The sequence below is a fragment of the Prionailurus bengalensis genome, chromosome E1 (genome assembly GCF_016509475.1).
Source record: "Prionailurus bengalensis isolate Pbe53 chromosome E1, Fcat_Pben_1.1_paternal_pri, whole genome shotgun sequence".
Classification (NCBI taxonomy): Eukaryota; Metazoa; Chordata; class Mammalia; order Carnivora; family Felidae; genus Prionailurus; species Prionailurus bengalensis.
Genome location: NC_057347.1, coordinates 9,308,970 through 9,324,045, shown reverse-complemented (window position 1 = coordinate 9,324,045; position 15,076 = coordinate 9,308,970). Strand labels below are relative to the sequence as shown.

Below are 15,076 nucleotides of genomic sequence, written 5' to 3'. Positions count from 1 at the left end.
GAAGGGATTTTGAGAAACTCCGTGGATGTTTTTTTTTTTTTTTTTTTTAATTTTTTTTTTCAACGTTTATTTATTTTTGGGACAGAGAGAGACAGAGCATGAACGGGGGAGGGTCAGAGAGAGAGGGAGACACAGAATCGGAAACAGGCTCCAGGCTCCGAGCCATCAGCCCAGAGCCTGACGCGGGGCTCGAACTCACGGACCGCGAGATCGTGACCTGGCTGAAGCCGGACGCTTAACCGACTGCGCCACCCAGGCGCCCCTCCGTGGATGTTTTGAAATAGCTGCGGGAAGAGAGCAAACTGGCAGCGCTTCTTAGAATCAGAAGCACTACTATTTGTGAATGGTTGCTGTTTCAGGTGTGATATCTCATGTGATCCTCAGAGTAACCTCTGCGGTGCCGGTATCTTCATGACCAGAGGAGCAACAGAAGCTCACGGTGGTTGAGTGACTTGCACAAAACCACGCAGCTAACAAGCGGCTGGGGCCCCAACGCCTCGTTGCTACCGCGCTTCAGCCCCCACGCATGCGCCCTGGAGCATTACTGGCACCTCGAGTCACATTATCCGGGGCCATGGAAGAGACCATGGGCTCTAAAGGGGGAGGGGTGGCCTGGGGTGGTGGGGCGGAGTCTGCATCGTTAAATGGGCTGGAAGTTCCCGTGAGTCTTTGCCAGCATTACCCTCCCTCTTGTGAAGAATGGAATATTCCGACTCCTTAAAGGCAAGGCACGCAGCTAAAGCGACCTTTCCCTTAGAGTCGCTATGGAGGTAAGCGAGTCTTGTAATTTAGCTTAGTAGCTGGCGGCAAGGGCAAATGAGCTAGAAGCTTCCTAGTTTCTGCAAAGAAGGTTTCGGGAGGCTTGTGTGGGGAGTGGAGGGCGGCTCGGGCTTCGTGGCGGGCGCGTCAGTGGGGGGAGAGTCGCGCAGGGCCGCGGGGGACCGAGGCTCAAGGGCCGCGTGCCTGTCCCGTAGGGCTGCTGCAGTCCCAGGAACCTGAGGTCCCCGAAGGCCGGGCCCCCGCTCCCCGGACCCGCCGTGGTGGAGCGCGCCAACCCCGGAGAAGTGGGTAAGTGTGGGTCGGCCTGCACGTGAGCGCGCTTCGCGGTTGAGGTTGGTAATGGGGGCCACGAGGAGAACTTGGCCGACTGTCCCGATGATAATGAGATTAGGAAGTGCAGTCAGAATCGACAACTGACGGTTTTTATGCCTGTCTGACCGCAGTCGCTGAAACCTCGACAGGGTGATTGAACATCACCGCCAGAACTTGGCCCTTAACACGCGTCGCCCTCCATGTGCCAGCCGGGAGCAGGATCCCTCCCTAAGGTAGGACCTAGTCCGGGCGGGGTTGGAGCTATAATTTGGAACGTTTTGGTTGCTCAAATGCAGTGGAGTTGGCTGATAGTTTACATTTGTAAGGTTTGTGCATTGGACACCGCACCATCACAATGTGTTGCTGAGAACAGCCAATGGCCTGGTTGTTGTGGAGCAGTTACGGCTTGTTTCCAGGTGGTGTCCAGGTTTCTGGAGTGGTACTGGGGAGTGGGGAGGTGCTTGACTGCTCTGATGAAATCACTTATAGGAAGTGCCGTCAGAAGCGATAACTGACGATAACAGTTCCTGGCTGACTGCAGTCAACAAGTCCTCCCCAGCTGCCGGTGTCCTGGCGGATCTTGGTTTGAGCAGTGACCTTTATTTTCTGTATTCACCCAGGTTGCCAGTTAGCGTGCGAACGTAGCAGCTGAAGATTCGAGTGATGAGTGGCCTGCCTTGAGGTGAGTTTTGATCTCTGGAGAAGTTTAGTGGTTGAGTGAGCCTCCCTGTTACATTAGGTGAAGTTCCCGTTAGATAGTGGGAATTTTATCTGGTTAACCTAATCCCTTGTATCCGTGTAGCCCTTGACCTTTATTGGCAACATCTCTGAGATCCTGATTATGGTTCATAGTGGTCGTGGAGCTGAGTGCAGAGGAAACCCAGGAATTTCCTTTTCATCTCCCTGCTGTATAATCCTGAGCAAATCGCCTATTTGCTGAGATTGTTTTCCTCGTCCTTTAAAATGGCAGCTTTAGGTCTGGGATCTTTAAAATGATGTGACTAGGGCCACCTGGGTGGCTCAGTCATTTAAACACCTGACTTGGCCTCAGGTCATGATCTCGCAGTTCATGAGTTCCAGCCCTGCATTGGGCTCTGTGCTGACAGGTCAGAACCTAGAGCCTGCTTCAGATTCTGTCTCCCTCTTTCTGCCCCTCCCCTGCCCGTGCTTGCTCTCTATCTTTAAAACTAAGTATTTTTAAAAACTGATGTGACTTAAGTGGAAGTTACGATATCCAAAGCCACTTAAAACTTCTAGACTTCTGTGGTTTACTTTACAAAAAAGCATCTCCAGAACGTTTCCAAGAACTTCTGTTACGATGAACTTGGGAGCTGTAGTTGAGGCTATCCTGATAAGACCTACCTGTTTTGTCTTTGGTGTCTGCTGCCTGTCTAGGGGTGCCTGAATTGTCCCAGGTTTTGAGTGCTGGGTTGTCGAAAATCAGCGATCAGCAGTGTGCAGTTGGAAGCCGGTGGTGCCACAGCTCAGCCCAAGTAGAGGTAAGCTTTTGTCTGGACAAGGGCCCCCTCCCCCTCCTTGGTAGAATGAAGAAGCTAATTTTGTGTAAACTGATACGCAGAAAAAGGATATCAAATGATGAAATCACCTAAAAATAGCTGGAATTACCGGCAGATTGTGTAGTGTTGAACCTGTGGTTTTCTGAAGATATCTGTGTATGCTATGAATAACCGTTGGTCGGAGTAGAGAGACTGAGACTGATACTTAGTGTCTTTGCAGGCTATCTTCCAGAGAATGGTCAGCCATGCGAGGACCAGTGACCACCATCAGCTTGGACTGAAAACCTAGACTTCAGTAGTTGGTGTGGAAACAGTACTTACCTGAGGCTGAGATTCAGAGCCCATTCCGTTACCAGCGGTAGAACCAACAAATGTGTTTTTCTAAGATCGGTCACTGTTGGTTTTCTAGTGTTACGAATATATTTCTGGTTCTCCCTTGCCCAAAGAGCTTTCTGCACTTTTTAATTTTGTATAAGTTCTGTTGGGTGAGGGTCTGAGTTCTTAAGCTTAAAGCTTATTTCTTCCTGAAATTAGCATTTCCATGCAATTACAATAAACCAGTACTACAATAAAGGATGGTTTTTAGTATTGATTCTTAAAAATGTATTTGGAGAAAAGTTTGATTACTGCTGTTAGATATGAGCAGTCCAGGTATTGGCATTTGTCAACATCTGTATGGTCCGGCCTAAGCTGTTCTCCTGTAACAACTTCAGACTTTAAGGGTGAAAGTTCCAAAGCATTTAAGGCATCCACACCTTTGATTCCAGTCTGTTGCCCTTGGGCCACGTCCCTTTTGCATAGCCTCCACCTCCTGAAACTATGCTTAGTCCAACCTTTGAGCAGTGGCAGGCAAGGTGCCATAGTCTGGTTCTTGACCTAGCCCCCATCTTGCTGCCTTCCTGAGTTGGAATCTTGCCTGTCAATGAGGCTGGAGGCCTGTCAGGCCGTGCTTCCCAGCTGTCTGCCATTTGCCTGAGCAGTCTGGTCACCATCTATGGGCTTTTTTTTTTTTTAGCTTAAAAGGGCTGTTTTCCAATCTCCCTGGACTTGGAAGTCTATGCTTTGGGTCTAGGCTTATTGTGCCTAGAAGGCTTGTAGGCCTTGAGTAAGAAGAGAGGGTGAAAAAAACCTTTGCTTCCTCTCCTTGGGAACCTCTACTTTTGGGAGGCAGTAGATCTGCCAAGAGTTTGAAGTTTAATCTCATGGTCTTGGGTTTTTTTAAGGAGCCCTCCATAGGAGGTTTTGGGAGTGTGCTCCATATCACGAATTACTTTGGGGACTTTGAGAAATTCTGAGAAAGACCCTTAAGATCCTTTTAAAGGGGCAGTACTCTGGCTTGCACACCAGCAACACTGAACCCTAGTGAAGGGCTGGTAGACTTTGGCTTGGGGCAGGGGTTATGGTGTAGGGTTTCTGGGTGGGCCTTTTTATGCATGCCGGTATTTGTAGGCCTTCTGGGATGCTCTTGAAGGGTATGGGGTAGCTGGGCCTGGGGTGGGGCCCTGTAATCCCAGGTGGAGGTGCGGGCTTCAGAAACGGAGGCGGAGACTGGGAGTGGTTCCTCAGAGCCCCCAGGGCTTTACAGGGAGGAGGTAGAACCTACTGGAGTCAGGATGGAGACAAGGCTCTTGGAGTCTCTGGGCAGCCAGTGCCCCAACCCCCCACTTTCAGCCAGGTATGAGGGTAAAGATTCCAACCTGCCTTGAGCGGGGGCACACGTCTGGGCTATCAGGGTAGCATCTGGCTGGAGTTTGCTTCCCAGAATAGGAAAAAAATTCTCTATCAGGAAATAGGAAGTTAGACGTAGGGCCAGAACTGCACTCCGTTCCGGGGGGGGGGGGGGAGTTCTTACATTAGGTCAAGCTTTCCGCATCTCCAAACAGACTGCTCCCACAAATCTGCCTCTCGAGCCAAGGATGATTTCTCAGGAGCAGAGATTAGCAAGGGGGCAGTGGAGACCGAAGAGAAGTGTTACACAACCCCCTTTCCAGATGCTACAGTCTGGCTCCCGTGGCTGGGGCTGCCCTGGCCAATTTTGGGGGACAGCCTGAGGCCCCTAGTGGGGCCCCCTAGCTTGCCTCAGTTATCTTACTCCACCAGGACTCCCTGGGGAGGCCCCCCTACGACTGTGTCATGTCTGAACTCTGCCTATGTTCTCCCTGCCCTCATGGTCTTCAGCAGGATCCTGAGGGCCGCCTCCAGGGTCCTCCTGGCCCACTGGCCCATCCCGGGCCTCCTCCCCACTGCCCGGGCCCTCGCCCAGCTCCAGGATGGTGGGTAGGTGGCCCTGCTTCGGGGATCGCTTGCGCAAGCTGAGCAGGAAGGGCTGGGGCAACGAGAAGATGTCCACGTTGTTGCCCAGGTCGATCCACGTGACGTTGGGGAACTTGCTGGGGTCCTTGAGGGTGTCGGTGAGGTCACGCAGCAGGGCCCGCGTCAGCCGGTTGCCGTTGAGTGCCAGCGTGGCGAGGCGGGGCAGGGCGCTGAGCGCTGGCAGCAGCTGCCGGACCATGTCGTCCGTGAGGCCGGTGAAGCCCAGCTCCACGCTGTCCACCTGTTCCCCGCAGCGCTGCAGGTAGCTGGTCACCCGCTCCAGGTCCCGCGAGGTCAGCGGGATACCCGACAGGTCCACCGTGTTGTCCGGAGGGCTCCCAGCCAGGACAGCCTTGAGGCTGAAGGGGAGAAGGCACAAGCGACGTTCAAGCAGGGGGCCTTTTCCCCGGGGGCAGCAGTGGCCGCCACCACGGGGCCACCTTCTGCTCTGCAATGCCAGGGATGGGAGAGACCAGGCCCTCTGGTCCCCGTGGTACTACCTCACATCTCAGCCTGTCTGGGCCCGGCTGTTCAGAGCTTGAGGGGCCACAAGGGAAAGAAAGGCCCAGATGTTTCTGCAGTGACTAAGGGTACGTTCTGGGTACCCATAGTGCCTGCGTTTGCATCTTCACTCTTTTTTTTCTTCCTATGTGTGTGATCTTTAACCACATGACCTCTAACCCTGTGCCTCAGTTTCACCTGAACAGATGGAGCTAATCGCGTACCACAGAGTTGTTCACGAAATAAGGTCATAGGCACAAAGCATTTAGGACAATGCCTTGTCCGTGTGAGTTACGAAGAAGTATTTGCTGCTGTCTTTACTTGGACTGAGCTTCCTGCGTCCCCAAGAGTGCCACAAAGTCTCCTGAGGCCTCTCTCGCAGGATAATCTTGCCCACCAGATGGGGGAATCCTTAGGGAGAGCCCTGTAGGACCACAGGCAGGGGTGGGGTGCAGGGGCTCTGGACTTGGGGGGCAGGTAACTGCCGACTCCTGGAGGCTCAGTGCTCTGCACCCCCTCCCACTCTCCCATCTGCTACTCCTCGCTCTTCCTGCTTCTCGTTCTGTGGCCAGAGCTCCCCATTTCCAGGTACCACATGAGCCCCAGGGCTCCAGCCGCGGGAAGGAGAGGAAGGTGGAGGGGGCTCGGCCTGTTTCAAGAGCATATGTTAATAGCAGCAGCCCAAAGATGGCGGCTTGGACAGAAGTCTCTATTCTTGGGATCTGAAGCCGGAAGGCTCTTAGCAGCTGGGTGATCGTGGCCAGTCGAATGGCGACAGTAACATCCCCTACCTCGTTCAATCCTTCAGCAAGTGTTTGTTAAGCTCCCACTACATACCAGGCACTGGCCTAGGCACTGGGGTCACAGTAGTGGACAAGATGGACAAGATCCCTGTTTTCACTCTACTGCGGGGGGAGGGTGGGGGTAGCGTGAGCCAGACAACAAACGAGATTGAAGTGAGAGGAGCCTGGACCCGTCTGCTCAAGGAAGCCTTCTCTGAGGACTTAATTTGAGCTGACATTTAAAGAAGTGGGCCATCAGAAGAGTCTGGTAAAAGTTCCAGCAGAGTGGGTACATGCAAAGGCCCTGAGGCTGGGAAGAGTTGGTGTCTGCGAGCCAGCAGGAAGGCCGCCTTGTTTGCGGTGAGGGGAAGTGAGAGGTGAGAGACCACAGAGGAGCGGAGGGCCCATCATGGAGGGCCCTGTTTAGACTCAAGTGTGATGGGAAGCCGCCTGAGGGGAGCGAAGCTGTTGAAATGAAGAATGGGCTGAGCACACGTGTAGGGGAGACAGGAGAGGAGGCGCCTGGATTCCAGCAGAGCTCGCATTTCTAGGTTTTCAATCCTAAAGACCTAGCTCACAGACTCTGCATGGCATTCCAGATTCCACGGGTCTTCCTGTCCTGCTCTGTCCCCCTGACCTCAGCCCAGTTGAGGGCTTGCTTCGTGAGAGCCTCACACTGTTCCTCCAGGATCCGGCTCCTCTCCTGGCTTTGGAGTGGGGGAGTCCAGAAGGGAAAGAGGAACCAGAGTTCTTGTGGGTGAGGGAGGCCAGTCCTGCCCCTACCCAGTCTAGGGGAAGGACACAAGCCACTCTGCCCCGGGGTCATTTACAAGGAAGGCAGGGTCACTCTCCCCAGAAAGCCTTCCTTCCAGGCTCCCCTTTAATTGGCTTCCTATGGTGCTACCTGTCTCGGTCCGGTCCACAGGTTCTGTGTCCCAGCTGCCCCGAACCCCCCAATCTTTAGAAGGTCCAAAACCCCTTGAGGGTTCCCATTGCTGTGTGGGCCAGGGGCACGGCTGGGGTCTGGATCTCCCTAGGAGCCATCCAGGAGAACCAGGGGGGATCCAGTGGGAGTGCCCATGATGAGGGAGCTTGGGGCAAGTTGAGAGAAATACAGGCTGGCACACCACCCCCCCCCTCCTGCAGGTGGCATCTACATGGTACTCCTCGGACACTCCTGGCCACCCAAGAACAAAGGAAAGGGGGTTTAAGTGCTCGCCATGGTGATGTGGGAAACTAAGGCAAATGAAAAATTACTCCCTTACTGCCTACAGCCCATTGACAAGTCCTCGGCACAGGCAGAGTGACCGTCCTCTGGGAGCTCAGCTGCCTCCATGATGACACTTTGCTAGGGGCAAAAGAGAACCTTAGCTTAACTTACCCCAACCTCGAGGATCCTGTAAGTCCACTTCCTTTATCTCAACTCCCCCAAGATACATGCTGGCCATCATACTCCAAGCTTATGGCCCCTGATACACATCTAAAGGGTCTCGTGGCTGAGGTTTTATTAAACGGTAATAAATGGCCTTTCCCTAGCAACAGCTAGCCCCTCAAGGTGCTGGAAACCTGTTTCCAAAATTCCTTAGAGACTTACTCTACCCCCGACCCCCTCCCAACCTGAGGTATATAATGAGTTACCCACCCCCCCACGACCCCAATGCAGCTCTTCTTGCCCGTGGGTCCTGTCCCCATGCTTTAATAAAATCACCTTTTTTTTTGCACCAAAGACGTCTTCAAGAATTCTTTCTTGGCCGTCTGCTCCGGACCACCCCACCATGACCCCAAAACCTCATCACCCATATTCCGCACACCAGGAATTAGAAACTCCTCCCGGCGGCCTCCCCGCCCACCCCTTCTGAATGGGCCCACACTCCCCAGCTCCCCATCCCCAGACAGGGGTCCCGCCTGCAGCTCCCCTCATGGCTCTCGCCCTTGTGGAATGCCCTCCTTCAGGCTCCCCTCCTTCGGGCGCCTTCCAAGACCACCCCTCCGGTCTCAGCTCCTCCCTTCACCCCCGGGGGAGGGAGTGTGGTGGAACACCCGGCCTGGCATGGGTTCACTTTGGGCTACTCTGGAGGGGGAGGGGAGGCTGGGCAGGGGGCTAGGGCAGCTCCACCTCAGGTGACGGAGACTCACCAGGCCTGTGGCTTCCTCTTCACCAGCCCCCGGTGCCGCCTCCACTGCGAGTGGGGGCTGAGGTGGTAAGTCAGCTGCCTGCACAGCTTCTCGGTGGCGCCCAGCGCGTCGCCTTCCTGCAGAGACGACCACAGGCAGGGGGTCCCTGAGGGGCAGGAACAGGCAGAGGGGCCCAGGCCGACGCCCCCGGGCTGCTCACAGAGGCCTGTCCTGCCGGCTCACGGGGGGGGACCCCCTTCGTAGAGGGCAGTGCTGCCAACGGATCTGCCTCATGTTCTCGTTTCTGTGAATTCGTTGCTGTCGTGGCAAAATCGAGATTTACAGAGACCTCTGAATTCCAATCTGACCGCTGACCAGAGCTGAGTGCTGGCTGACCCCCTAGCCAGTATTCACCCTGGTCTCTGCCTCTCCCCAATGTCCAGGGCCTTTCTGCTCACTCATTTGCTCAACAAATACTGACTGAGCACCCCCTCTAGGTGGCAGGCACTTGTTCTAGGAGCCGGGGATGCAACCGTGAACAGATGGTCCCGCACTGGTCTTTCACATAGTAAAGACGAAAGGGAAATACTTTTGTGGTGCCTCAGGGGGAAAAATGTCAGAAGTGGGAAAATAGAAGAATGGGGAGGCCAAGTCTTTTCCCAGCCCACTTCATTCATCTACTCTAATCTATCTGGACAATCAGCATTTTTTTTTTTTTTTTTGGTAAGTAAGCTCTACACCCAACGTGGGGCTTGAACTCACGACCTCGAGAACAAGCGTCGCATGTTCTACGGACTGAGCCAGGCACTGCAGGCCCGTCCCGTCAGCAGTTTGGAGTGTGAAATAACTGTCCTGAATTGTGTCCCGACCAAAGTTCTTAAATTTGGGTCCTAAGCGCAGGTACCTCGGAATGTGGCTGTATGTGCAGAGTAATTAAGGTAAAATGCGGTCATTGGGGGTGGGCCCTAAGCCAGTATGACCGGTGTCCTCATGAAAAGAGATTGGGACACAGACATGCACAGAGGAAAAGACCGTGTGAGGACACAGGGAGAAGATGGCCATCTCTAGGCCAAGGGGAGGACTCAAGAGATCAACCTTGCCAACATCTTGACCTTGGACTTCCAGCTATCAGAGCTATGAGAAAATAAATCTCTGCCGGTTAAGTGGTATTTTGTTATGGAGGGCCTAGTGAACTTACACGGGGTTCCAGGGGGCATCAGAGAGATGCTAGAGAGACGCCAGCTCTGTCCCAAGGGACGTCAACCCCACAGACGGTCACCAAGCCCTGGGGGAGGGAGGGCCAAGAGGGCGGGCTCTTGCCAGGTGGCCCAGTGCTAAAAGCTGAGAGCCAGCAAGTGCTGGGGCTCAGATGCAAACCCACGTGCGGAGAGCAACATGTATGTGGTGAGGTTCAACCATGAACCTGTGACCAGTGCTCAGCAGAGTGCCCAGCGCTCAGTAAAGGCCAACTTGATGGCCTGTGACCATCGTCACTCTGCTAACGGAGAAGCAGCGTATTGAGTCGTTAAGAGCACAGACTCAGAGCCAAACCCGGTGGCTCTTTCCCCTCGTTTTGGTACCTCCTCTGTGACCTCAGGAGGTCACTTGACTGTGAAGGGATAACAAACCAGAGTCGCGGGGCATTTTGTGAGGATGAAAACAGTTACAACTTGTAGAGTGCTCTGACTGTAGCTCAGCACGCAACTCTCCAGGAAAGCCTGCTGGGTAAATACCGTGCTGTCCTGAGCGGGTAAAGGAGGAGGACTTCCATCCAAGGCTCAGATTTGAGCTTGGCTTTTAAGGGCTGATATGGGTTTGTGATTTTTGCATGGAGAGAGGAAACGAGGCATCCCTGAGTGAGGAGGAAATGGGTGCAAAGGTTCAGGTGTTGGGTGTATTACGGGGGCAGGAGTAGGTGACAACCTGGGGTCCTGTCACTTCTCGCCACCTCCACGGCTACCACTTGGTCCAAGCCACCACCATCTGTCACATGGATTACTGCACACGGACGTTATGCTAGGGCTTTACGGAATCCCCACAACACCCCAGAGCAGAAACACTTTCATTATCCCCATTTTGAAGAGGAAGAAACTGGGGCGCCTGGGTGGCTCAGTCGGTTGAGCGTCTGACTTCGGCTCGGGTCGTGATCTCGCAGTTCACGGATTCGAGCCCCGCGTCGGGCTCTGTGCTGGCAGCTGGGAGCCTGGAGTCTGGAGCCTGCTTTGGATTCTGTGTCTTCCTCTCTCTTTGCCTCTCCCCCACTCACACCCTGTCTCTCTCTCTCTCTCAAAAAAATATACAATTAATTAATTAAAGAGGAAGAAACTGAGGCCTACAGAGCAGGGCTGGGGCTGATGGGAAGGCAAGAGAAGACCTTGAGGGCGGGAGACGAGAGAGCGAAGAGGCAGGAAAAGGGGGTGTTGAGTGTCCAAAGAGGCGAGGCATCCGAATGGGGATCCAGGAGACACAGGCTCGAGAGTGAATGCAGTCGGTTTAGACAGCACCTCTGGTCTCTGGTTCTCCAAGAACCTCACTTCCTACTGCCCACGCCTTCTGATAAACAAATGTCACCTGTCACTTCAGGCGATTACACGTGCAAACCCCTGGACTGCACGTTCTGATTCCTAGACTTAGTCTCTTGCTGAACCTCGTCATATGGGTGTGTCGGGAAGGGCTGAAAGTGACGGGGGCCGTCACGCTTGCCTGACCTGGCACGGGGCGGAGAGGGTGTGGGCTGGGAGGCGATGAGGACGGGTCCGGGCTTTGGGCCGGGGAGCTGGGTGGAAGGCAAGGGGCTCCAGGGGAGAAGGGACAGAAAGGCAGGGCGGGGTTAGTGTCCAGCTCATTTGGAGCCACGTGAAGGATCTCCTGGAAGATGCTACTGGAATTACGAGGCTGGGGCTCAAGGCACATTCATCACATTCATCAGCCTCTGATGACACCCTCCCCCTCGGCCCCCGGCCATGGAATGAGCTAAGGGGGAGGACACACTGGACACAAAGGGATGGAGAAGGCACAGTGTAGCCCTGAGCGCCAAGGAAAAGGGAAGAGTCTGCGGGACTCCAGTGAGGAGGCCTCGATCAGAAGAGGCTCAGGGAGGGGCGCCTGGGTGGCTCAGTCGGTTAAGTGTCCAACTTCAGCTCAGGTCATGATCTCGTGGTTCATGAGTCCGAGCCCCACATCGGGCTCTGTGCTGACAGTTCAGAGCCCGGGGCCTGCTTCAGATTCTGTGTCTCCCTCTCTCTCTGCCTCTCCCTCACTCGTGCTGTCTCTCTCTCTCTCAAATGTAAATAAAAACAATAAAAATAAAAAATAAAAATCCCTACTGCCTGTGGCCAACCCCAGCATGGGTCTGCAGCTTGCGTGCGGGGCTTGCTTCAAAGCTCTGCAGGTGATTCCCCTGTGTCGCCAAGGTGGAGAAGCACCAGTTCAAACGCTTCAAAGACAAGACGGACCAAGTGCGTGCGTGAGACTGGGTGGTCCGCCCGGCTTCACTCCTGGGACCCCTCCGGGGAAAGAACATCGCCACCCTCCCACGGCACCTGCCCCAAAGCTGAGAACCGAGCTCCTCAGCTTGGGCTCCTCCTCCAACCACTTCCCAGGGTTGCCAAAGTCCGGGGTCATCCTCTGGGTCTGAGCGGCTGGGCCTTGGAAGGAAGAAACAAAGAGAGGAAAAGGCGGCAAAGCAGCCGCCGCAGTGCGCGGACACGGCCACAAGGGGGCAGCCGCGTGCAAGGCGCGGCAACGCGTGGACCGTGCGCGGCCGCTCCCCCACCTGGGAGACTGAGCAAGCCCGATTCCTCACCAACAAGGACAATGGATACGGTCACCTCACCGCTGATCGGAGACTCAGCGCGAGCTAGTGTCCTTCCAGAAGTGAGAGCTCCCCTCCACTATGTAGTTTGTCTGGACTACATACACAACAGCCAACATTCGCTGCTCATCTACTGGTCGGCGTCGCCCCTGCATTGTATGCACAACCTCGTCACAATGCAGTTAACTCGCAACCATCCCCTGAAACGGGCGCTATTATCCCCACTTTACAGACGAGAACTGAGGCTTACGGAAGTGGAATAGACTGGCAAGCCCCACAGCTTGTAAGATGGAATGGGGACTCCAAGTTCGCCTCTGAGGCTGGCATCCTTCCCGACCTGCCATCCCGCGCTGCGCTCTGCGCTCCCCCCCCGGGGATACGCCTTTTGCTTTCGGTGGGCTCAAGGGGTTTCTCTCACTTGCACCCACAAAAGCCGCCTTAAGCAAGCCCATCTAATTTTCCCCCAGCTCCGTCCATTTTCGAAGACCCCTCCCGGCCTCCCTCCTGCGGAGAACAGGACAAAGCAAGGGCTGGCCCCGAGTTGGAGAAGTCAGGAGAGGGTGGGGAAGGGAGAGGACGCAAGGAGAGGGAGGCGGCAAAGGAGGAGGAGGAAGTGCCGTTTCTGCGTGGTTTCCAGAAACAGCCGCCTCTCGGTACAGAGCAGCCACGCGCCCCTTGTGCAACCTCGACCGAGGAGTTTGACCACCGGCGCCGCAAAAGAACGGGGTCCGCGCGCCCTGCACCCAGCAATGCGCGCTCCGCAGGGCCCGCTCTGCTCGTCAAAGTGGTGAGGCCCAGCAGCCCCTTTGTGCAACCAGACCCCATCCCGGGCCGCAGCTGATTGGCCCAGAAGCGGGCACTAGCAGACCGCAGCCAACCAGCCGTGTCCTGGGGACGAGACACACCCCCGTCTCCTCCCCGGGCTGGACGCCCCCCCCACCCCCCACCTCCACCCTCCTCGAGGAGTAAACCCGGAGCCCCGGGAAATGGAGAGGGAGGCCGGGGTGAGCTGAGAGGCGGGACGGAGAGATGTCTGCCCTGCACTGTAGTTCTAGCCCCGCCTTCCAAGCGTGGCTGTCTTTGGGCCCCACAAGACAGCTGGATAAATTCTCTTCTTAGCCCGAGGCAGCGTGAGTGGGCTTCTGTTACTTGCGACAGTCCTAACCCACGCCCGAGGCTCAAAGGCGGTTTGTGGAATCAATTCTGCAGCCCTTCCTCCCACCCATGGAAAAGGAAGAAGAAAGGAGAGGCACATGGTGCAAGCCAGGGGGGACCGGGCACTGCAGGGTGGGGTGCGGGTCCCGCAGTGCCTCTTGCGGCCTGACCATTGCCTCTGACCCGGGCCCTGGGGAAGAACCTGACGGCCTCTCACTGGCTTGTCAGGAAAGATGCTTAAGGCCGACTGCAGTCCCCTCCAGGAGGGGGTCCCAGCATCCGGACACTGCCCCACCTCCCTGCTGTCAGATGGTGGCTCCCACCTGCCATCCTGGCTGCCCCAGGCACCTTTGTGTGCTCCCGCAGGCCCCGAAACCAGCACAGCCCCCCACTACTACAGCCCCAAGGCTTCCCTCACTCATTCACAAATTCATTCATTCATCAGATACCGACTGTCCTTCCTACCGCACGCTGGATGCTGCTCCAGATACCGAGTTCTCCTGGCTTTTCTCTTTACTCCCTTCCTGGAGTCCATTATCTGCTCTTCTCGGTGCCTGGAAGGCTGAGCCTACAGACAGCATCACTGACCCTCTTGCCCCGGCTTCCAGTCGGGTTCAGCTAATGAGAGCGATTGGAGCGAGATCAGAGGACAGGAGGAAAGGCCCTTCTCTTCTCATTCCCTTCTTGTTTCAGCCTGCGTGGTAGTCAGCCTCCAAGATGGCCCCCACCACCCATCCTGGCCTCCTGTAATAGCCCCCTTTCGTAGCCTCCTTCCACACGGCATCACGGCTGACCCGAGCGGTCCACAGGATGTGGCTGGGTCATAAGAGATATTGTGGTGTCTGCCTTGCTCATTATTGGATCACCTGCTCAGCCATAAGCCAGCTGCCACGATGTGAGGAAGTTCAAGAGGTCCTATGGAGAGGCCCGTGTGGCAAGGAGCTGGGGGCTCCTGCCAACAGCCAAGGGATGTGCCATCCGGGAAGGGGGTCTGCCAATCTCTGCCACACCTGTTGACGCTTGCAACCCTGGCCACTGTCTTAAGGGACCCTAAGCTAGAACCACTGATACTCTCTGTCCCTGTCTCAAAATAAATAAATAAATAAATAGAAATACTGCAAGGTTCTAGAAGCAGGGTTCTGGCTCCCATGTCATGGCTTGCACCCACGGCCCTTTCTGGTAACAGCTTCCCGCTGCTGCTCATCTTTGGGTGTCTCAGCATCCCCTGTTGGCTTCCGTGTGGCCTGCTTCTCCCCGGGGCCCTGCCTGGCGCAAGAAGTAACGGCGAACGAGACAGATGCCACCTCTTGCCCGTTCGGAATTGACATTCTGGTGGGGAAGGCGGGCAGTAGGTTAGCTCCCGAGTTAGCAAGCCAGAGAACTTCGGAGACCCGCCAGTGAAATAATGCAATACACAGCGCAAAGGCTGGCCGGGACGACTCTGCGAGCTAGGCTGGTGGTCAAAGGTGGCCCTGGAGAGGACACAGTCGGGCTGAGTCTGAACGGAGGAGAGGGCAGCCCCGCCAGAGAGGGCAGGTGTAGCCACAGGCCGCAGCAGGGTCCCTAAGGTCAGGAAGGATCTGGATGCTCTGGGCACAGGCAGGAGGGCCACGTGGCTGGAGCAGAATGAGTGGTGCGGACAGGGAAATATAAGGAATGATACAGGAGATGCAGGCAGGGGCAAATGAAGAGTTTGGTGTCAGCCTACAACGCGACGCCACAATGGAAGGTATCTCAGGGAGGCGCACGTGTGGTCCAGGGCACCTTGCGGATGAGTCTCTGGCTGT

The 15,076-nt window shown here is 55.5% G+C and overlaps 1 protein-coding gene, 1 long non-coding RNA gene and 3 other non-coding genes across 5 annotated transcripts in view; 4 read left to right on the top strand and 1 right to left on the bottom strand.

Moving 5' to 3' along the window:
• The first annotated feature begins 708 nt into the window (after positions 1–708).
• On the top strand, positions 709–3,182 carry LOC122484997. The gene is made up of 6 exons (XR_006297762.1): positions 709–770; positions 975–1,068; positions 1,224–1,325; positions 1,713–1,774; positions 2,488–2,591; positions 2,830–3,182. It is a non-coding gene; the product is annotated as an uncharacterized LOC122484997 (long non-coding RNA).
• On the top strand, positions 1,149–1,219 carry LOC122486221. The gene has a single exon (XR_006298071.1). It is a non-coding gene; the product is annotated as a small nucleolar RNA SNORD49 (small nucleolar RNA).
• LOC122486220 lies at positions 1,559–1,629 on the top strand. The gene has a single exon (XR_006298070.1). It is a non-coding gene; the product is annotated as a small nucleolar RNA SNORD49 (small nucleolar RNA).
• LOC122486241 lies at positions 2,684–2,757 on the top strand. Its single transcript, XR_006298090.1, has one exon. It is a non-coding gene; the product is annotated as a small nucleolar RNA SNORD65 (small nucleolar RNA).
• Positions 3,000–15,076, bottom strand: part of LRRC75A (leucine rich repeat containing 75A) — a 46,677-nt gene continuing 34,600 nt past the window's right edge. Inside the window, exons 3-4 of the mRNA XM_043583192.1 lie at positions 8,342–8,457; positions 3,000–5,281 (exon numbers count right to left, since the gene is read on the bottom strand). Coding sequence (XP_043439127.1) covers positions 4,741–5,281; positions 8,342–8,457 — 657 coding nt within the window. The 3' untranslated portion in view covers positions 3,000–4,740. The remainder of the gene's footprint in view (positions 5,282–8,341; positions 8,458–15,076) is intronic.